Below are 23,377 nucleotides of genomic sequence, written 5' to 3' on the forward strand. Positions count from 1 at the left end.
AGCGAATATGTATGTAGGACTGGCTGAGGCGGATATTTATGTAGGAATCTATGAGGACCCAACTACATAGCCCAGTACAGGAAGGTTATATCGAATGGAAGAAGGAAGCAAAGTCGTGGAAACATTGAGGAATACAAGATTAATCGTAACCCTGCTGGCGGAAGCGAATACGTATGTAGCTCTGGCTGAGGCAGATACTTATGTAGGAATCTATGAGAACCCAACTACATAGCCCAGTACAGGAAGGTTATATCGAATGGAAGAAGAAAGAAAAGTCGTGGAAACATTGAGGAATACAAGATTAATCACAACCCTAACTGAAATATAGAACAATCAGCTTAGTCGCTCTGTGGCTTCTGTTGAAATACACATGTACGGGTCCCTCTAGTACCTGTAGCTTTAATTAGTTAACATCTTCGACACCTCCACCGTTGTCACTCTTGTACTCTTCACTTCATTCAATTTGGTGTTTTAGATCCGGTTTCACTTTCTCATATGATATTGTACCGTTCTCTCTCTCTCTCTCTCTCTCTCTCTCTCTCTCTCTCTCTCTCTCTCTCTCTCTCTCTGACACAACACACAAGAAGAATCATAAATGTATGAAATGTAGGTAAAATTACTAATAATCAAATAATAATGATAGTAGTAGTAGTAGTAGTAGTAGTAATAATAATAATAATGATAATAATAATAATTTTTTTATTTTTTATTTAGATGATAACTACGAGACCACGACGAACTAAAGATGCAAATATTCAACCAGAAGCCATAACTAAAAGATTATCTTGGCCTGTGTAAATACATTGAAGCTTGTATTTGACAGTTTGTTTTGCAAGTTATGCATTTGATAACACAGAAATACAAAATCCAGCATACTCTTGAGCAAAGGACACAGCAGATATATTTGTACGTAAATCTACTGCTTCACTTTATCGAGTCAAGCTGGGGGAGACAGACCAAGGGAAGGTTCTGATGCAAGGAAATCAGTCCCTGGTTTACTCAACTTTCATTACTTTTAAATCGTTCCGAAGTTCTGCGCTACATCAGAAGTTTACGTTAATGAGGCGGAAATTGCTGTTTAACTCTTGAAATTTGTTTATATTCATTAAGATTACAATTTTGATAACTTTCCCACCACTCTCAGCATCATAATTTTCTTGCTCAGATTCACGACATCCAATAGCTTAGGTGTGCTCTACTTGGAACCCCATTACATGCCTATTTAGAGATTTTGATTTTGCATAGTATAAAATCACTCCCGGCATCATGTTTTCCTTGCTCAGATTCCCGACGTCCAATAGCTCAGGTGTGCTCTACTTAGAACTCATTACGTGCCTTATTAGAGACTGATTTTTTTATTTTATAGTATAGAAGGTTTACGTTGTGGAAATGAGTGTACTGTATCGCACTGATCTAGCAATATATCCAATAATCTCTCTCTCTCTCTCTCTCTCTCTCTCTCTCTCTCTCTCTCTCTCTCTCTCTCTCTCTCTCTCTCTCTCTCTCTCTCTTCTGTTTTTTAATAACAATAGAGACTGTATGTTTAGAATTCAATACAATTTACGGTACATAGCCCTTGGTAATTTGCTGTTGATAATAAAACCTTTGAAATATTGTAGTCATTTACCGCAATTTGTGATGTATAAATATAGTTTGGATATGACAATTTTATAGTTTTAACCCCTTCAGTACCATGACGCATTTCCCTAATCATTCTAGTTACTATTTGGTGATTTTACACAGCTTCAGAAATTCATGTGGGGATTAAAATAGTGAAGACTGTGGCCATTAATCTTCTGACCTTCCTAGATCCTTCCTAACGTCAATAAAACCGTCTAATCCTACCCAAAACTCAAGGTAGAAATGCGTTCCAGTACTAAAGTGGTTAAATATTAAAGGTGTTGTCAAGTTATCCTAGTTAGAGAGAGAGAGAGAGAGAGAGAGAGAGAGAGAGCGTTTGCTGCATATTGGTTGTGGCGGGCATTATCATTTCGATGCGAATTCCCAAACGTCAAAATCTAATTAAAGAACGTAATAGGAAATGGTACAAACAGAGAGTACCGTCGCTTTGTGGTCTGTACCATAAAGAATCTCACGTACTCAATATTTATTTGGTCATTTATATTCTGATCACATGGCGACTAGTTTGTCCAGCTCAGAATGTGGAAAGTGAACCGCTGAAGAGACGCTGAGTTGAGTTATTGCCAATGTGATGGCTGGTTAGTGATCCACCTTCAGTATAAGGCTGTGATGAGACACGGTACTTGTCGGGTTTAGAGTGAGTCGAGGGAATATTGGCAGCTTCTAATTGGTGATTGTCCTGGATTACCCACCAATATTGTTCCACTGCGTAATTGAATGATGGAAGCATTGAACGTAACTAGTCGGACACACACGCATACACACACACCCACACACACCCACACACACACGCACACACACACAGAACAAGGTAATTAGCAGATTGTCAACACTTGTGAGTAATCTCCGTCCTTCTTAGTCGATACATTCCACTGTCTTTCTTGATTGTGTGGTATTGTCGCGGTGGAGTCTGCTCGTTAGTCAGGATCAGGCGCGGTCTGCGTGGTCCCTCTCGTCTTGATATTCCTCTCCACCTCCTCTGCTGCAAAACCACTTTCCGCTCCCTTCATAATGCTTCACTACACCCCCTTGAAATATTCGTTCCCATTTAAATCCTCATTAATAAAACATGCCATGATCTCTCCCTTCAAGTCTGTGATTGTGTTTTTGCATATGTAATCACTCACGAAATGTCTCGGTTTTCTTGTGCTAAAATGTGAAGTCCTTTTAAATCGGGGAACAAGATCAATACCTGAGGAATTCAACGCGGGAAACAACAAACACCGGCGGTTTGTTGTTCGTTTCACCTCTCCAGAGAAAAAAAAATTAAATAAACTGTGTTAGAAATATTTTGTTTTATAAATTGATGAAATATTATTGTTAGTTATTATTGCTGGACTAATTTTTGTATTATCCAGTTGAAGGACGCTACAAATCCTATCTTCTCGTAAAACCTTCTTTTTTTTTATCGTAAAGCTGTACAATAGGTAAGTAAATCACCACGTTGTTGCGTTTCTAATCTCTAAGACTGGCATGTGTGGTTGAAGGGAACATGTCTCAGTATTATAGACTTTATTTAATTTGGATTCTTCATATATATTTACAAAGACCATCGATCATGCATGGCTTCCGAAAAACTATGAAAACAATTTGACTTCAAGCAAATTCCGTAAAATATCTCCGAACACTCCATATTGCACTTCTGATTTAGACAAACACTTTCATTTCACCCGTAATGATGAAACACACTCTACTAAAACCCTGCAACAAATATTAAATAAGAAAGCACATCCTGCACATATCCATTCTCTCTCTCTCTCTCTCTCTCTCTCTCTCTCTCTCTCTCTCTCTCTCTCTCTCTCTCTCTCTCTCTCTCTCTCTCTCTCTCTCTCTCTCTCTCTCTCTCTCTCTCTCTCTCTCTCTCTCTCTCTCTCTCTTCCCATTTCAACATTCTTAATCCCCCTCTGTCAATATATAGCACCAACATTTTACTCTGACTGGATCACAACTGTGTGGCTCTACTGGTACTTACTGGTGCTGTGACAGGCGGCTTGCCCATCTTAACCCTCTCTGGTCTGACAGCTCTATCTAGCCTGTCTCTGTCTCCTTTTGTCTATTCCTGTCTCCCACATTTCATGATATACTTGTGATGTTAGGTAGATTTTCTGCCCCAACAAGGTTTCCATTGCTGTAAGATTTATTTTCCTATAACTTTCATAACTTTCAATAAGATTCGTTTTCGAGTAATTATATTTACTTCCCCATACTTCGATTATACGTTTCATTCTCCTACTTTCCATTCAGTGACTATATTTATCTACCCATACCCATACAGTTTATTTTCCCTTAATTTTCAATAAGCTTCATTCTCGAGTAACTTTAGTAATGGCATCTTCCTCTTATTAGAAACAAGGAGGCGACGTTTCCTATTATTTGCTGCCTGTGTCTCCACGTCATGCTTCTAGTGACCTCAGCTTCTCATGTTTTCTTGTAATCTGCTGCTAATCTCCGGCTCTGTTAGTTTTACGATGACTTGCCACATCTTGTTTTCAGTTGTCACATTTTGTCTTCCGATCAAGGTGATAATAGCTTTTCGAAATCTTGGTATCCATTCTCGTGTTTATCATCTGCCAGCATTTACTCTTTCTATTTTCTTCCTTCTTTTTCATTTCTTCGTTATTGTCTTATTTTTCCTTCTTTTGTGTTTCGTCTCTTCTTGCTTCTTAGGTTACAGCAGGTACGATACTGAACGATGTCTCTTCTTTCTCCTGCCCAGCACATACATAAATATTGCAATACGAGTGTACAAGAGAGGAGAAACTGGTGCTTTAGAAATTTTTCTTTGTGTTGATAAAATATATTGGATCTTGGGAACACAGCAACACCCTTTTAAAGTTTTCACGTCGTGCTAATGTTGGGCTTCAGTCTTTGCCTCAAGAATCTACGTGCTATGGAAGATAAGTCTCTGTGATGCCATGCCGTCTATGTTGTTATGTGGAGTTTTAATTTATTGAACAAAATAACAATACATTATGTTAAATATCAGACTGTGTATGCTTCAGTTGCTTATTTAAAAACGTTGTTAATGCTACATTTAACACAAAGTTATCTAGCGTACCTTGGGAGATAAGCCTAATTTATGCCTTGGCCAGGATTCAGATCACATTTTGGTAACCAAGTATGAATGAAATCCCGCAAGCAAACCTTATCACCTCAACGCCGCGAAGACAACAAACTATATCATTCTCGTTTTTCATAATGGGAATCATAGTGTGTGTGTGTGTGTGTGTGTGTGGTAGTTGTCCTTAAGCAGGGGTAGCATGGATACACCTGAGTCCATTATGAACGTGTATTTAATAGTATCACAAGACACAACAGGTATAGCCGAGCAAACGAGAGGCTGAGGCGTACGTGTCACCTCAAGCGGCGGAGCGAGAACTGAAGGGAAGACGTGATGTTACCTCACCTCAAGCCAGCCAAACTGATTCTATACATAGAATGTTTTACAGAAAACGGAGCACGGGCAGTACATAAAGGACACACTAACATATGTGTGTGTGTCTATCTGTCTGTCTGTCTGCCTGTCTGTCTGTACCGAAAATTTAAATATTAGTATAATTTCCATTGCACTTACGGTAACAAAAAGATTTCCATAGTAACGTGTATATATACTGTCTCACGAGGAGCCACGCATGTGACATCGTAATGCGTCACCTCTACGCTGATTATCTAAGCTGCCATTATAAACAAGTACCTACCAATCTGTAACTTGATGTACATTTCGTTCAATGTACATGTGCTGACCTATAAAAAGAATTGAAAAAAAATATATACCTATTCCCGTCAAGATGCCCTCAGCACGTTCGAAAATTGCAGTTTAATGCCTTCTGAAAGCGGTGTGTGAAATAATAAAAGTGAAAACGGTGTTCGACAGATATCCAATTGTGTGGTGAGTGCTCCTCGCGTTCACTGTAAAGCGGTGAGGAAAGGTAAAGAGAATGTGAGGGAAAAATTCTTTGTTTTAATGACATTTATTTCCATGGAGTGAAAATTTGGAGGAGGAACAGATTCAGCGAACCATCCATCGATCCATTGCACACTGTCTGTCGGTGAAGGCTTTAATCAATGAGAGTGTTATAAAGATTCCTCCTTAATATCACTGAAGCACTGACGAATAACTATTAACCCCTTCAGTACTGGGATCTATGGAGGTCAAAAGGTTAATGGCCACAGTCTTCACTATTTTACTCCCCACATAAGTTTCTGAAGCTGTATAAATCGCTAGATAGTAAGTAGAAAGAATATGGAAACGCGTCGTGGTACTGAAGGCGTTAATGACTTTATGTGGAGAGATGTGTCGTGTGAACGTTTCTCGTGATTGTTCCGGGATAAACGTACACGAGCAAAGCTATGTTATGGGAAAGGATATTAAAACAAAAATGAATATACGACTAAAATAAAAGTGGTGAATGTAAACAGCATAAGCACTCCACTGAATGGTTTAAGCTTTATTCTATTTCATATTGTATTTTTTATTCTATTTTATTATTTTTTTTTAATTTATTTTTTTTTTTTTTTTTGCATACACAGATTACAGATTTATATGCAATGCTTTATCTGTTGTATCACCGCCCCGCGCGATAATTGTAAAGTGCGGACACCTTACTGTTATTATGCCATGTGTATCACCACGAGTTTGTACATTCAACACACACACACACACACACACACACACACACACACACACACACACACACACACACACACACACACACACACACACACACACACACACACACACACACACACACACACACACACACACACACACACACACACACACACTCTCTCTCTCTCTCTCTCTCTCTCTCTCTCTCTCTCTCTCTCTCTCTCTCTCTCTCTCTCTCTCTCTCTCTCTCTCTCTCTCAAGCAACATCGGGGGTCATCAGCGGCTTTTAATCGTCACACCGTCACCGTGGTAGAGGAACAGACGACAGTAATCGATTCACCAATAGATACACTCTAAGCTTCAAAAATTACCTAATATTTATCAGGAAAAGACTGAAAGAAAAAAAATGTTGATTGGATATCTAAAGGATGTTTTCTAGCGCTTTCAGTTCAATAGAAATCATCTTTAAAATGCAGTTATTTTAATGGTATCCGGAGTGAAGGTGAGCTAATGTCTTGGTGCTCAAAGGGTTAAGAGAGTTTTTTTTTACTATCTCCACTTATGTGTGACTAGTGCATTATGTAAGTGTTGGGCTGATGAGTTCAACCTAAAGTAGACATTAACTGCGTATATATTATTACTATCCTTTGTGTCGTAGTCATCTTTATAACAGTCGTGAGATCCTTCATAAGTGATAGTGTTAAGTTGAATAGAGGAACTGCATCAGCTGCTGATTCACCAGCAGGAGGCAAGACAGAAATGTGGGAAGAAAACGGTGGTCCAAGGTTTGTGACAGTCATTTTTCGCCCTTAATTGTGATGAGGGAAGGAAGAAAAAGTAGCGTAATTGCAGTGGTGTCCGATTCCTGCTGAGTCTCGGGCCGCAAGAACGCTGGCTGGCTGGCTGGCGGCGGCTGAAGTGCGAGACAGGAGTTTTGCCCAGTTGCTGCTCCTTTTAGCTGGCTGACCTTTATGCATTATTTTTCACACTAACAAAGTGATGGACGACGGAAGATGATAAAGCACCGCAGCGTGATATTCGTCTGTATTAATCTAATGTCCCGTGTATGTGTATGCTTGTAAAAAAAGAGAAAAAGAAATATTTTAAAAGCTTTCCACTAACGATCTCAGTGATTTATTGGTGTTATGTAGGCCCTTATTCAGTATCATAAAAGAACAGCTTTTCTCAACCATGAGGTGCAGTCTGCCTCGCTATACTTACCCTAGTTCCTGCCTGCCTCCACTAAGTAACGTTAATGGAATTTCGTTTACCATGAAAAGGAGTTGTGATAAGAGGAAGGGAAAGGGTTAGCAAAGTTATCTCCTCTTCCTTTCCTCTGCTGCAGTAACTTAACCCTAACACTGCTTGATTTTTCCAGCAGCAGTTTGGTAGTATGATAATCCATTGCAACGTTTGATATGTATAGTTAAGAGAAAAAGGAAAAAGAAAAGGAAGAGAACGATGAGGAGGAAGTGTTGAAGGGAGGAAGGAAGGAAGGAAGGAAGAAAGGAAGAGATGCAGAGGTCATAGTCAAAATGTGAAGATGGTTATGTTACGTTATGATAGTTGAAGTGACGTTAGGTGACGTTATGTGATGTGACCTGCTGTTAGGTTTGATTGAGATAAGGTAAGGTAAAGTGAATTAGTCAGTCAGTGTAAGTCAATTTGAGTCAGAAAGTCAATGAGTGAGTCAGTGCGTCAGTCAGTGAGCCAGTCTGTCAGTCAACAAGTCAGTCAATAAGTTAGTTAGAAGGTGGGTCAGTCTATGAGTTAGTTAGTGGAGGAGAAAGAGGAAAAAGTGGAGGAGGAGGCAGGAAAGGAGGTAATGCACACGACTTAGTCAAAATGTACATGTAGATTTGATTTTGATACCTATCGACATAGTTTGGCTGGTTAACATCACCACACTATTTACTGTCACTATTCCATTGACACATTTATTCTGTGAAGGTGCATCTTACGAAATGGTTGTGGTTTAGCAACAGACTTTACCAGTTTGGAAAAAAAGGTTCGCCGAGAAACAAAACGTAGTAAATTTTCTGCCACTTTGTTTGAAAAGACCGGGTTTTTAATACGTGTGTGTGTGTGTGTGTGTGTGTGTGTGTGTGTGTGTGTGTGTATCAAACAAGAGGACGATAGGGAACACATTGCCAGGAACTGCATCAACAACACAACAACACTGATGGAGCACTCTTTTATATGAAGCGCATTTCATAAAGAACAACAATGAAAAACGTACCACATGAAGACGTGAACGTACTCAAACTTAGGAACAAAGTTAGCCAATTAGTCTTCAAAGTTTTGGGTTAGATAATGAGTTGTCTATAAACGAAGAGAAAGAGAGAGGTAAGAAAATATATACACCACGTATGAATACACAACTTTATGTCAAGTTCGTTGTTCGATTTTTCATGCACAGCGGCAGAACAGATTGAGTCTTGACAAGCGTATAGAAGAATGGTAACACGACCACAGTGACAGTACTAGTTGTGGCTGTACTTGTCACCTGAACTCAGTCACGTTTTGTTGGATTCAGCTTACGTCAAATGTGTGTGTGTGTGTGTGTGTGTGTGTGTGTGTGTGTGTGTGTGTGTGTGTGTGTGTGTGTGTGTGTGTGTGTGTGTTTTGTCTCTCCGACTATTTCCTCGATTTGAAATATCATTTTCATTATTTCACCAAATGTTCCTCCAGATCCCATCACGCTCCTCGTTTCATCATGAGCTTAGATTCTCCTCAGTCGTTGAGACATTATGTTATCATCCTCCCTCCCTCCCTCCCTCCCTCCCTCTCATCATATCTCCACTTGTTCATTGATCCTTTTCCACTCATGTTTCTCTTTCTGTTTTCCTAAGCTCTCTTCACCTCGATTCACCATCTTCGAGGCGATGCATCTCCATTCGCCTCGACCATTTTAATTATCTCGTCCTTTGTGGCTGTAATTGCATGTGCGTTTGCCGTGATGTACTCCATCCAACAGAGTATACCGAACGCTGCGCTCCCTCACCTCCGGGGCCTCGCGATAGACCAAACTTTTCCACTTTCGAGCAGTTTCGCTTAACTTACTCCAGCTCAGGGAGTTAGCTTACTTATAGATACCACCTCCATCACCTCCAACATCGCCAGTCCATGTGAAAGTATGTGCCCTGCGTCTTTCTCAACTAAGGATAACCATAAGAGAACTCCGAGGTTAAATTTTACGTACGAAAGTGACGTAAGGGCAGAATAAATCACGTATCATTTGGGTTAGTTAAGGAAAGTAAGAACAGTAGTTGTCCTTTACCTTCCCCAAGTCGGTTTGCATGACGCTCAGCAGCTCCTTGGTTGGTTGTGCTAATTGGGTCAAGACCTCGTATGCATTAGAAAGGACCCGGCAAGGTGGACCCGCGAGACAAATACAAGGTTGCTGATGGAGTGTTTTGTATCCCTGCGAACTTATGGCTTGTGGTTATGTACTGATGAGAGATTGAAACCTTTTTTTTACCGAAGTATTAAGATGAAAAGGAAAGGACACAAAAAGGCATAAGAATCCAGTACATTTATACGTTGCATTCCATATATCTTAGTGTCACATATATCTTACTATCACATATGTCTTACTGTCACAGATCTTTGGGTAGAGCTGACACCACTTCCTCAACAAAACGGAACAACACTGTCCCATCAGATTCCCGCCCTACATCCCGTACCCACTTGCAACTTGGCTAACTTCTTGTTTTAATGTCTTCATTCTTTCTCTCTTTCTTTTTTATTTATTTATTTACTCGTTTATTCGTTTATTTATTTATTTGTTTATTATTATTATTTTTTCATTGTTGTTTTTTCATGGTGCTCGAACTAACGCCTCCTTGGTTTTGGCTCAAGTGTGCTAATTACTACAATTTATTATTATTATTTTATTATTATCATTATTATTATATTTATTATTTTTTTTATTCATTTATCTATTTATTTATTTTTATTTAATTATTTATCTTTGTCTTGTGTGTGTGTGTGTGTGTGTGTGTGTGTGTGTGTGTGTGTGTGTGTGTGTGTGTGTGTGTGTGTGTGTGTGTGTGTGAGCCTGTACAGTACGTGCGCTCATTAGGAATTATCTTCTTGAACACGTGAGTTTTAATTTTCATTCGTTCTTCTCCCGGATGCATAAAACCTTTTCTTCAGATGCAAGCGTGAGGATGTTATAAATTTGAAAGAACCCTTACTTTCTTATCTTACTTTCTCCCTTTATCTTTGTTTAATGGAGAGGAAATTGTTGCATTGAGTTTCGTATAGAGATAGTAACTCATTCTTGTATGCCAAAATAAGGGCGGAGTGAATCACCGTGAGATATTAATGATGAAAAGGGCGTGGCTGTTCACCAATTCATCTATTCGTTCAAGCTTAATTTTACTATTACCTAAATTTATGTGAGGGAATCAGGCCACAGCTATCCAGACAAGGAACACGGAACACGGTAACTAAGGGAGCTGCAGGTCACTCAGTGAATTGGAGGGCTGTGAAGTGCGCGGCCTGGGTACAACATGGGCCTTATCCCACGCTTGTGTGAAGCCGTTCAGCTAACTCTGGCCCTTCGGTAATGTATCACGCTGACACTAACAACAGAGCGTGGTCTCTCTCTCTCTCTCTCTCTCTCTCTCTCTCTCTCTCTCTCTCTCTCTCTCTCTCTCTCTCTCTCTCTCTCTCTCTCTCTCTCTCTCTCTCTCTCTCTCTCTCTCTCTCTCTCTCTCTCTCTCTCTCTCTCTCTCTCTCTCTCTCTCTCTCTCTCTCTCTCTCTCTCTCTCTCTCTCTCTCTCTTTCTCGTGTGTGTGTGTGTGTGTGTGTGTGTGTGTTGGTATTAGGAGCCATGGAGATCGACCCACACAGCTTCCCATTCCGGACCTCATCTCTGCCGAAGGTGTGCGGGGAACATACCTCGCTTCCCGTGGTCTACCGTTGTCTCCCACACGTCGTGGCGGAAACGCAGGCAATACAAGTACAAGTGCAGTATGGCAGGATTGTTTTGTGCAGGATTGTTTTGTGTGAAGGAGCGTAATCACCATGGACTGTAGAGTTGTTATCCTCCTCTCGCTGAGTATGGCGTCCCTTGGTCTCGTTTCAGGTATCCCATCATGAAAAATAAATGGCAGGAGAAGATAATCATGAAACCTGATATAATGATTTAATGTTATTGCTTTATTAAATTGCTACATGTTCCACGATGTTAACTGTAATATTGAGGAAGTGGAAATAAGATAGATCGGAGGAATGAATAATATATTGTGTATCTTTTATACAAACTCTGGGAAAAGCATTGTATTTTTTTTGTTTATACCATGTGGGCTTTTCACGGGAATTTATGGGCTAAAGGGGACAAGATTTGAACCCGTGCACTTGGAGATCCCTGAGACCCCAAAGCACGCATGGTTCCACTGTACCACGACGGCCCTATTTGTTATTGGCAGTCTTCCGGAATTCACTCTCCACTCCAAGAATCTGCGTCACTAATAACAAGACGGACCTGGTTAAGAGGATTGGTCTCTTCTTGTTGCCCGAGGGATGATGAGTGAAGAGGAATGAAACTCATGTGTGGCCGAAGTTACAAATTGGTTCTAATTTCTCAGTAGCATAGTGAAAGATCTCCTTTTCCAACTAGCCTCGATTTGGCAGGTTGTGTGTGTGTGTGTGTGTGTGTGTGTGTGTGTGTGTGTGTGTGTGTTTGTGTTTCATGAATTCTCTCTCTCTCTCTCTCTCTCTCTCTCTCTCTCTCTCTCTCTCTCTCTCTCTCTCTCTCTCTCTCTCTCTCTCTCTCTCTCTCTCTCTCTCTCTCTCTCTCTCTCTCTCTCTCTCTCTCTCTCTCTCTCTCTCTCTCTCTCTCTCTCTCTCTCTCTCTCCTTACGTGTAATAGATCAATTAATATATGTTTACATATATCAATGCAGGGTTTGTTAAGACTTCAGCTTTTCGTATGAAATGATAAACAAACAAGATGAGAAGCGACAATCATGCTATGGGATATGCACACAATACTTGGAATGTTATCAGTGGCAAGACTTTTCTTCGACACCAAACGTTTAACCCCCTTCAGCAATGGAACATATTTTTACCTCAAGATATGTGTACGATTGGACCATTTTATTAACACAAGGAAGAGTCTATGGAGGTCAGAGGATTAATGGCCAAAGTCTTCACTATTTTAACCCCTCCACATTTGTATGAATCTGTATGAAATCACCAGAATGGATATGAAGACGCGTCATGGTACTGAAGGGTTAAAATCTGGCATTCAAGATGTGCATTTCCGGGAAGAAAATTTCTCTGTAAGGAATAAAGATTTGGTCTCCTCTTGGGATCTTGGTGCGCAGTCAGTCAGTCTTTCATTTGGGTGAAGCTATGATCCTCCATCGTTCATTTGTCTTTCATGCCTCGGTTCCTTACTCCATGGATAAATTTTCCTCCTCATCCTTCCTCCTGGCGCACATATTTTACCATTTTCCCGACCTTTCATCTTTCGACATTCCATTCTCTGGTCCTTCAACTCCCCTCATCTGATATTCTCTCTCTCTCTCTCTCTCTCTCTCTCTCTCTCTCTCTCTCTCTCTCTCTCTCTCTCTCTCTCTCTCTCTCTCTCTCTCTCTCTCTCTCTCTCTCTCTCTCTCTCTCTCTCTCTCTCTCTCTCTCTCTAAATTCCAGTATTCCCTTCAGTCATCTCTCCTTCGATCTATTTTTCCTCCTCATTGCAGATCACGTGTTCCTGTTATTTAATTCAACATTCATTTGCCTTCAGCTGCTCTTTACTCCGTCCCTGCCACTCTGTACCCTCCCCTGGTCGCTTGTGTGTAATTAATGAGCAAGAGTCTCGTGATTAATTCTTCGGGGGTCAGAATCCCTCTCCACTCGCTCACTTGCCCCACCATTCCTCACGTATACGTAGACGCCCATCCAAGGAGTGGTAGTTTGAGGGGAATATTATGTGAAGAGAGGGTATTGATGTTCCACGGAGTGTTATGTGTTCATGTATGATAGAAATAGGGATCCATATTCAGAAACGCTCTGTTCTTTCACCACGACTATTTTCAAGGCCACAGAGATGATTGGCAGTGTTTTTAAGAGCGTTTCTCCAGTTAATAATGTAGATATCTTGTCACTCCGCCTCTACAACCGTTAAAACACCTTAAAAAACACGTGTAATTTAAGATAAAGCCTTTTGAAATAGTGGAGTTGAAGCGCACAAGTGTCTGAGAATATGAGCAAAGATGCTTCTCAAGGATCATCTGTGTAAAAAACAACGCTCTTGACTGTGATGGTGTATGATAGAGGAGCGAACCCTTTGTTTTCCTAAGAGAATGATTTCCTGTTTTCTTTTAGCCTTTTTTTCCAGATACACGAGTGAATCATTGATGTTGTCCATTTAGCTCAGAGGCAAATAATATGTTCGAGTGAAATTGCTTTTGTGAAGACTGTTCAGTGCTGCAGAACGCATAAAATGTACGGTGACGGAATGAGGGTAAGATGAAGGGATGTTATAAGGAAACCAGTGCGAGATGAAGAGTGAAATGAACTTAAGAAAGCTTTTACATTAATTACGACTGCTGATTAAAGCTGAGGTGTGGTGGAGCCTAATGAAGCTGCGGTAAACCTAATTAAGGAAGATGTTTGGGCCTCATAAGTTAGCATTCATTTTAATACGAACTTTAGTTTCTGGAGCTTCTTTTATGTATCTTTCACATATACATAGAAAAAAAGGGAAGCAATATTTGATTTCCACGTAATAACATGTGGTGAGTTGTGAGATGCACCAATACTATCAAAGAAAGAATCATTCCAGCAGTGTCTTGTTCATAATAGCAAGTTATTTCAGACAGATTATCCTGCTATAACTTCCAGGAATAGAAATTGTTATTAGTCTGAAACTTGGCCTCGTGGTTCTTTTTATCCGACGCAAGAAAAATAAGTCATCTCTGGAATAACAATAACATACTTAGCGCTGTTATGAAAGTAAAGCTGAGCGCGTTTACGGTTCACATAAAAGAAGCAAGCCAATGAACCCAAGACCTGAGAGGAATCCACCAGGCCGGGACTGTGACGGGCTGAGAACGCGCCTCGATGGTTCCGAGTGAAGCTGAAGAGTGATGAAGAATGATGTGGGTGCGCATGGGAAAGAAACAAGAGAAACTCATTTTTCAACCGTTGACGGGCGTGTGGCTTTTGAGAATCTAAAAGAGTGCAGAGCTAACATCTTATTTATTTAATTTATTTCACGAGGTAATAGTAATACCAACAAAAATCAAGGTAAAAAATGCGTCTCAGTATTGAAGGGGCTAAGTTCCTCACGACATAATACAGTATAAATATCGAACATAGAAAAACAGTGTTGAATCTCTTGTGTTATGAGTGGTATGTACAGTAAACAAAGTTGCGTTCAGTACTCAGGCATTCTCATTAAATCTATCACTAAGGCTGGACACGTAGCTTTCATTAGTCATGAAATTAGATGTACCGGAGAGTAATTCGCACAAAGGACTGTCGACTCAAGAAACTGATAAGATAAAGCAAAATTGTATCAAATAATTGTCCGGCGCGGCACTGCTGGATGTTCTTGATGGTTTATGCTCTGTTTGTAGCTACGGTCTTTATCGTTACCATGGTAGAGAGAGAGAGAGAGAGAGGCATATTTCATAGCTATCTTTTTTTTATATAATTAAATTTCAAGCCAGATATCTTTCCACAACGTTTTATTTATAAAAAGAAATTAGATTGTCAAGTGATTTTGATTTTTCATCATAGAAATTGAGAGAAATGTTTCATCATTTCTCGGATAGACACATTCTTGTTTCGAATCCGTTTATCTCTCTCTCTCTCTCTCTCTCTCTCTCTCTCTCTCTCTCTCTCTCTCTCTCTCTCTCTCTCTCTCTCTCTCTCTCTCTCTCTCTCTCTCTCTCTCTCTCTCTCTCTCAAACCTTTACCATAGCCATGTGGATTAATGAAAAGTCTATATTTATTCTTTCATTACTGCCATTTGCGGTCGTCATTCAACGATTCCCTTCTAGTGAAACTGGCCCGGTTGTTTCATCCAGCCATTTTCACGCAGAATGAATACGAGAATGTATGACAAGTTTTGCGGGTCTTTTTCGATTATTCATCATGAAATTGCATGGCCAATATCTGGTTACGAGACCCAGACAAATTCAGAATCCAGTATTGCACGTTTTCTACTTCAGTTCGAGTGTTATTACAGCGTCCCAATCCTTGTTGCTGTCAATTGATGTTTTGTGGGGCAGTTTAGACCTCTCTGTGGTATGTTTAAATTTTTATGGCCACCCCAAATATCGTGTTATAATGACATGTTCACACTTGTTAAGGCTTTCATTATAAGTGTTACGAATGAACTGAATTTTATGGACACACAGGTTAATTTTTACTCTATTGCCTTGGTATATATTTTATTATTCTGGACCGGGAGTATAGTACAGTTCATCTCAATATTGAATGGTGAGGAGCTATGCTGGTGTGTATCAGTTAAAGTTATTCTGTTCACTTACTGTGTTATCTCTCTCTCTCTCTCTCTCTCTCTCTCTCTCTCTCTCTCTCTCTCTCTCTCTCTCTCTCTCTCTCTCTCTCTCTCTCTCTCTCTCTCTCTCTCTCTCTCTCTCTCTCTCTCTCTCTCAAGATCATTTTCAGACCAAGAGAGATCATATATCGACATCAGTGATGGACGCCGTGTCTTCATACATACACACACACACACACACACACACACACACACACACACACACACACACACACACACACACACACACACACACACACACACACACACACACACACACACACACACACACACACATCAATTTAAAGTGAATGAACAAATAAGATAAAAATAGGAAGCATGTCTAGTACTTGTTGACATCCTCAGTGAGTCGTTGTGGTGGCCATACCGTCACCAGAGAGTCCTTAGCCAGGTCTTAGCTTCGTGAGTACCGGATGAATCTTCCTTCCTCCACTCTGCCAACAATCTTTAGATCCAACACATGGTAGGCATCATATGAAGCCTCTGTTGGTGCGGGAGAATTGAGGTTGTAATGACGATGACGGTGAGTGTTGAGGCGAAGTCTGTGCAAATCATTTCCTCGGGTAAGGCGGCAATCAGGGAGTTTCTAGATGTTGTAATGTTTATGAGAGGGTGATACAGCCTTGTTTGTTTGTCGACCACGTTTCTGCAAGTGATAGAGTCGGTCGTTGGGCTGCCTGGATTGTTATTTACTTATTCATTTATCATTATTATTTTTTTTTTTTTAATCAAGACTGTGCATCTTTAAGAGACCCTTTCTCTTTGGACGTGAAACACTCAGTAGCCTTTAACGTTGAAAAGATGTTACTCTGTGGTTTGGCTGTATTTTAAGTATATACCGCACAAAGTTTTCTAATTTCAAACCCATGAACTTTTGACTCATCAACATAAAACAAATAAAAGGCCCACTTAGTTGCCAGTTCCCTTGCAGGTCTGAAAGAGTTAGCCAAAAAAAAAGCGATAAATATCATGTGTGTGTGTGTGTGTGTGTGTGTGTTCTGAATCATGTTTTCCTTCCCAGTGGCGAGCGTGGAGAGCTTCACCACTCAGACAGCATGGACAACACACACCTCGGAAAGCATTAGCCTCGCCGATAACCCCTCGCCTCAAGGACCTATTTCTGAGGAAGAGCGTCCTACTACCACCCACGGTATTACTGAGGATGCACCATACTTTGTCTCACCGCCTCTCAGCACCGTCAGAACCAGGTTGGGCCGACCCGCTGTACTCACCTGCGTCGTTAAGCACATAGGGAACAGACAGGTGACTGGTCTTAAGGATTAGTCTTTATTTAGTATGTCTATTTAGGTATGTATTTATAGATTTCCCATTTTAAGTAGCTATGTTAATTAATCATGACATAAAACAACTTCTTATCGCGTCCACCATAACTGACATGTTCTTTTTCTCTTTGTTTGGGATTAAGGTCTCGTGGATCAGAGGCCGCGACTTGCACGTGCTCAGCTCCGGCCAGATAACCTTCTCGTCGGACGCAAGGCTCAGCGTGGCTCATTCCCAAGACTCATGGACACTCACCATAAAATTCTCCCAGCCCCGCGATGCCGGCACCTACTCGTGTCAGATCAACACTCAGCCGCCGCAGGCCGTATGGTACAACCTCACCGTTATAGGTCAGTCGTCCCCGCCCCCACACCACACCGCCCTTAAGCCTGCACACAACACACTGTTAAGATAAGTGTGTGCCGTTCTTATCTTTTGTATTTGGTGTAGGTTAAGGCTGTAATTGCATGTGTGTGTGTGTGTGTGTGTGTGTGTGTGTGTGTGTGTGTGTGTGTGTGTGTGTGTGTGTGAGTGTGTGCAGCTTCGCAAACCCACGAATTTAATCACTTTCTTTAAAAACGCTACGGTGTAATTCAATGTCCCAGTAGTATATTAGACGCTTGAAAACTGTCTCATCACACTCATTTTATAATACGTCACTTAGAGCCCAATAATAATGTTTCCGAGATGCAGTGTCTAGCAGGCTTGGCTACTTACCCACCTGCCGCTGTACCAGAGGAGGTGTTCGTCGCAGCTCACCCATCTGTTCATTCTTCCTTTGGCTTAGTCGATAAATTGGTGTCTGGGGAAACCTAGTGAAGGTAAACTGTGGGAACCTGGGTGTTGTAACGGGCCGGTGCTTCTGTGTAAGGGATACCATACACCGCAGGCTTTGTGGTCAACGAAGCTATGGTTACAGCCAAAGCCACGCATTTACAGTGTATGCCTCCAACCTTACTGCCAATTATTCTATATGTAAATTTTGTAGTATTAGCACACACACACACACACACACACGTCTAAAGGTTTGCACAACTTCCAATAATCTTGATAGCGCGTTTCATGAAATTCATTAGGATTTTTAGGTTCTTGTTTGAAGAAAACGAGTTTAAAGAAATAGTGTTATAACCAGTAATTGCATTCATTTTGTTAGTCCAATCTACGAAATTGATTCATAACATTGATATAAGAAGGTAAAGCAGAATGTGTGTGTGTGTGTGTGTGTGTGTGTGTGTGTGTGTGTGTGTGTGTGTGTGTGTGTGTGTGTGCAAACTATAACCTTCACTCCTAACATTCTCCTGGGTCAAGTGTAAGATGACTTGCAAATAGCCCTGGAGCTGTTGTTGCTGCTGGAAACTCGTTGTAACCCCAGCATGAGGGATCCAGCTAATTAATACAGTGTTTGTTATGGTAGTGTAATTGTTGGTCTGTGTGTGTACCGGCAGAGGCGCGGGCCAACATCCTGGGAAAGGAGACACTGTACCTCCAGTCCGGCAGCACCATCTCCCTGCAGTGTGTCATTAAAGAACAGCTCGCTATCCCAGGTGAGCCATTAGCATATCACCAAGACTCTCTCTCTCTCTCTCTCTCTCTCTCTCTCTCTCTCTCTCTCTCTCTCTCTCTCTCTCTCTCTCTCTCTCTCTCTCTCTCTCTCTCTCTCTCTCTCTCTCTCTCTCTCTCTCTCTCTCTCTCTCTCTCTCATAGATGAAAATGACAATAAACTTATCAGAAAATTCATAAACTGTGAGAGAAGTGTCCCTATTATCGACACTGTTTGGGAAAAGAATTCTGAGTTGGTCACATCTCAAATCATTACGGAGCTCTCAGTATGAGTGGACAGACGTGCTTCTATTGTTTTTGATCTCGAAGCTGTCCTATGCATCCCATTGTTAAACCATCCTCTGGTCACTCAAGTGTTAAAGGTTGCTAAAACATAAATATATGAAAATAAATAAGATAGAATAAAAGTTACAATGGGATGCATTCAGGTTGATGAGAGATTGAATTACCTTTGATTTTGTTTATATTTCCCGTAAATATATTCAACATGTCTTTCTTTTTCAGATATCGTTTTTTATCACATTTCAGAGAGTAGCTTAAACGTTGGCAATCACAATGGTAAAAGAATCTTGGGCACTTTTGCTCAAGTTTAACCCCTTCAGTATAATGACGCGTTTTCATTTTCATTCTGCTAACTATTTGGTGATTTTATGCAGCTTCAGAAACTCATGTAGGGATTAGAATAGTGAAGACTGTGGTCATTATTCTTTTGACCTCCGTAGACCCTTCCTAATGCAAATAAAATCGTCTAGTTATACCCAAAATTCAAGGTAGAAATGCGTGCGAGTACTGAAGGGGTTAATATCTCTTCATTTTAAAATAAACTAGAACATTGATGCTTTATTGATTAATGTCAAGTTAACGCACAGGAAATCGATGATGGTAACAGCAGATAATGACCTTGAGACTATCGATTGACTACGCTGGGGGAAAGGAAAATAACAGATGTTGTTTAGGATAGAAGTCAAGGTATACGTTACTGAATGCACCTGAAGTCTTTGGGTTATGGTAAGGTTATATTCCTGGCTGTTAAAGTTATCTGTAAGAGTACACGATGCATCTTAACCTCTTCAGTACTGGAACGCATTTCTACCTTCAGTTTTGGGCATGATTAGATGATTTTATTACATTAGGAAAGGTCTATGGAGGTTAGAAGATTGTTGGCCGGAGTCTTTACTATTTGAACCCCCTACATAAGTTTCCGGAGCTGTAAAAAATCACCAAATAGTAACCAAACTAAATATGAGAACGCGTCCAGGTACTGAAGGGGTAAAAGTGAGCTGTAATAACTTCATGTATTGGACTGAGACAAGAGGCACCAACAAGCCGTTCCTATCTGATATAGAAATAAAAAGCATGGAATTATTTACGAGGAAATGTTTTAACGTTGCTTGATTTCATTTTCTTTCCATTGACAAGTAATAATAATGAATAATATATTTTTTTTATACGCAAATTTAGAGACAATTCTTTTAGCGTTATATATTTTGCATTATTTTTTTAACGTGTTAAGCATTTGCAGCGCTGAGAGTAACAATAACCAATAGGCAGACATTGTATAAAGACTGCCAGGATCCTTTGAAAGAGAGAGTAAGAGAAAATACTAAGAATGGAAGAAAACAGACCAGTGTGTGTGTGTGTGTTTGTGTTTCTTGAGATTGTCTATAAATCACTTTCCTGGAGTTTCGAATCCTCTCAACTCTTTATTGCCAAGTGTTAAATCAAAGTCTCTAGTCTTTATTGCCAATTCGCAAGTCGTCTCGAGTCCTTTCCACCGCGAGAACGAGAAAATAAAGTTCTACATCACACACACACACACACACACACACACACACACACACACACACACACACACACACACACACACACACACACACACACACACATTTGTATAAAGATAGAGAGATAGATAGATAGGTAGATAGTCGTAATGATAGTAATAAAGAATGGAATATAAAAAATGCTTCCTTGTTACTGTAAATAAAATCGCAAGGGCCAAACCAGGTAAAATATTCCTTCTCAAAGTTCTAATCACCAAACACCGAGGTAAACTTCAGGACAAAAGCCGCCTTACTTTCCTCCACAGTAATGATCTAGTCTACTTAATTGTGTCCTAGTCTCTCTGCAGTTCACTTTCAATACAGCGCGGGAAGATACAGAATAAATCACCAAACACTGAGGTAAACTTTAGGACAAAAACCCCTTACTTTCCTCCACAGTAATGATCTAGTCTATTTAATTGTATTCTAATCTCTCTGCAGTTCACTTTCAATACAGCACGGGAAGACACAGAGAATAAAGGGTATTCAGGAAAGCTTATCTTCTTATTCTTTACTTGAAGACGTCCACTCCTTCAGGAATTCAACAACTCACGCAGAGAAGCCATAGAACGCCTAACTTCTTATCTCGTTAAAACTTAGTATTGTTCAATGCTTCAAAAATTCAATTCCTCCATCTTTAACCTTGATACAGTCTTCCAGATAACTATCCCTGCTTTTTCAGTGGCATTCATTAATCCATCTATTGTGCGCTGAATAACCTCAGTCTGTCTGGTGAATTCTGGAACGCCATGCCTGCTTCTGTATTTCTTCCTCTCTATAACTTGAACTCTTTCAGGAGGGAGGTTTGAAGGCATTTACCGACCAGTTTTGGATCATCCTTACTTTACTTTTCTTATTGGTCTAGCACTCTCAGTAATTTTTATTTTTTATTTTTATGCCTTTGCTCAGTGTCTTTCTTGTATAAAAAAAAAGTATGATCAGCACAAACACGTCTTGTATGCTGTATTCGGTAACCAGATTCCTCAAATACACAATTCAGTTTGCCAACCTGCCATATTTCCTGCTGGCGACTATTATGACAACAATAGTTACGATAAGCACCATCTTGGCTATCATACACTTAATAGCCCATTCATCACTGTAACAGTTCTATGTATGTTGCCAGTAAGATTCAAGTTTCTTAAATACGGTCTTTATTAAAACAAACAACTAATACAAGATACAAATATATGCCTGCACTCTCAAAACTTAGGGTCACACTTAAGCTCACTCGCAGTCTTCATACATACAAACTGTAGTTGAACGATAAAAAGGAAGAAGACTGTTGATAGTGTTGATAGCAGATGTATTTACGGCAACTGTGAACATACGTATGGCGTAAGATGGGGATGAGGAATAGGATAACAAGAATATTGATGCTAAAGTCATATCAGTGGAAAAAAAGTATATTTATTTATATTTTTTTCAGTTTTATTCGTGTAGTGACTCTTTGTGACTTAATCCTTTCTTTAAAAAGTTTCAATACTTAGCAAATCCTCTGTCTGCTATTGATCTGTCCATTACTTGGGAGGTTCTGTCTATTGTGGCAGGTCTGGTGTTGTGGTACCAGGACGACCATTTGGTGGAGCGACAGTCATCGAGGATAAAAGTGACTACCAAGGTAACCAACGTCACCACCAGCACACTGACAGTGGAGGCTGCGAGGCTACGAGACTCTGGCAACTACTCGTGCTGGCCGTCTGCTGGCCGACCTGACAGTGTCCTCGTGCATGTTATTCAAGGTGACTTCCCAATTCAGTGTTTCCTTTGCTTTCCTTCTGTTGACAAGATCTGGAACTCCGCCCTGGCACGGACCGCTCTAAGGAGCCAAAAGTGACTCAGGCTGCACACACTAGTAAAACTTCTCAGTGAGGTTTCAGAGATTAAATTACTCACAGCAATTCCATCTTAGACAGTTACCACTTGGGAATATTAAAAGATTGTTCCTTCCTTCACAGGGGATCCTCCGGCAGCCATGCAACACGGCAGCTCTGCTCCAGGAGCTTGTCCCTTCCTGTTGGTGCCCATGATCCTCACTTCGCTCATGTTTCTCCTGACGTGACCTTGAAGCTATTTTTTCATCGCCATATCCACCCTCTCGTCAGGGTGACAGATGTATCTCACTCTCTGACACTATTTGGGTAACCACAGTCTCTTTCACCTTTCAATGCCACTGTCAGGGTGACACTACGGGACCATAGAGACCAGCGTTGCTCTGCCGCCAGTGCCACCATCGCCATCACGGCAGCGTTGTATGAATACTTTCACTATGCCAAACCGTGCAGCACAAAAAAATACATGTTTGTTTTTATAATAGGGCAAACTAATAATTGAATAGTCAATATTCCATGTCGGAAGTCATCTTGTAAATCAGAACGTGCGCGAATTTGTCATTTGTTAGACTTTAGCTTCACTGAAGCTTCGCTTTGATCGCTGGGAACAAGAAGCTGTGGCACTCAACGTGGAGATCTTAAAGGTTGTATACATATAGTGCACAAAACTTCAGTGTCATGAATTCTGACATGCACTGTGTAAGTGCAATGTGTCTATCCCTATCGTGACGTCATGAAGCTTGAAGCTTGGGCCAAAGACATCTAGCCTGTGAGTATGAACAGATCTTAAAAGCATCACTTGGCTCAAGCGCACATTAAACAGGTATATATATATATATATATATATATATATATATATATATATATATATATATATATATATATATATATATATATATATATATATATATATATATATATATATATATATATATGTGTGTGTGTGTGTGTGTGTGTGTGTGTGTGTGTGTGTGTGTGTGTGTGTGTGTGTGTGTGTGTGTGTGTGTGCATACAATAGTGGTTCTTTGTTTATTGGGAAGCTATTAGGAAAGCAATTCCTTATTGGATGAGACATTGCACCAAATCTTAC

The 23,377-nt window shown here is 40.4% G+C and overlaps 1 protein-coding gene across 2 annotated transcripts in view; it reads left to right on the forward strand.

The window, feature by feature from the left end:
* Positions 1-23,106, forward strand: part of LOC123504641 (zwei Ig domain protein zig-8-like) — a 38,887-nt gene extending 15,781 nt beyond the window's left edge. For both annotated transcript variants that reach the window (XM_045255355.1, XM_045255354.1), the window contains exons 3-7: positions 16,816-17,057; positions 17,221-17,425; positions 18,521-18,619; positions 22,006-22,197; positions 22,414-23,106. In XM_045255355.1, coding sequence (XP_045111290.1) covers positions 16,816-17,057; positions 17,221-17,425; positions 18,521-18,619; positions 22,006-22,197; positions 22,414-22,517 — 842 coding nt within the window. In that variant the 3' untranslated portion in view covers positions 22,518-23,106. The remainder of the gene's footprint in view (positions 1-16,815; positions 17,058-17,220; positions 17,426-18,520; positions 18,620-22,005; positions 22,198-22,413) is intronic.
* The last annotated feature ends 271 nt before the right edge of the window (positions 23,107-23,377 follow it).

This window comes from Portunus trituberculatus, chromosome 16 (genome assembly GCF_017591435.1).
Source record: "Portunus trituberculatus isolate SZX2019 chromosome 16, ASM1759143v1, whole genome shotgun sequence".
NCBI lineage: Eukaryota > Metazoa > Arthropoda > Malacostraca > Decapoda > Portunidae > Portunus > Portunus trituberculatus.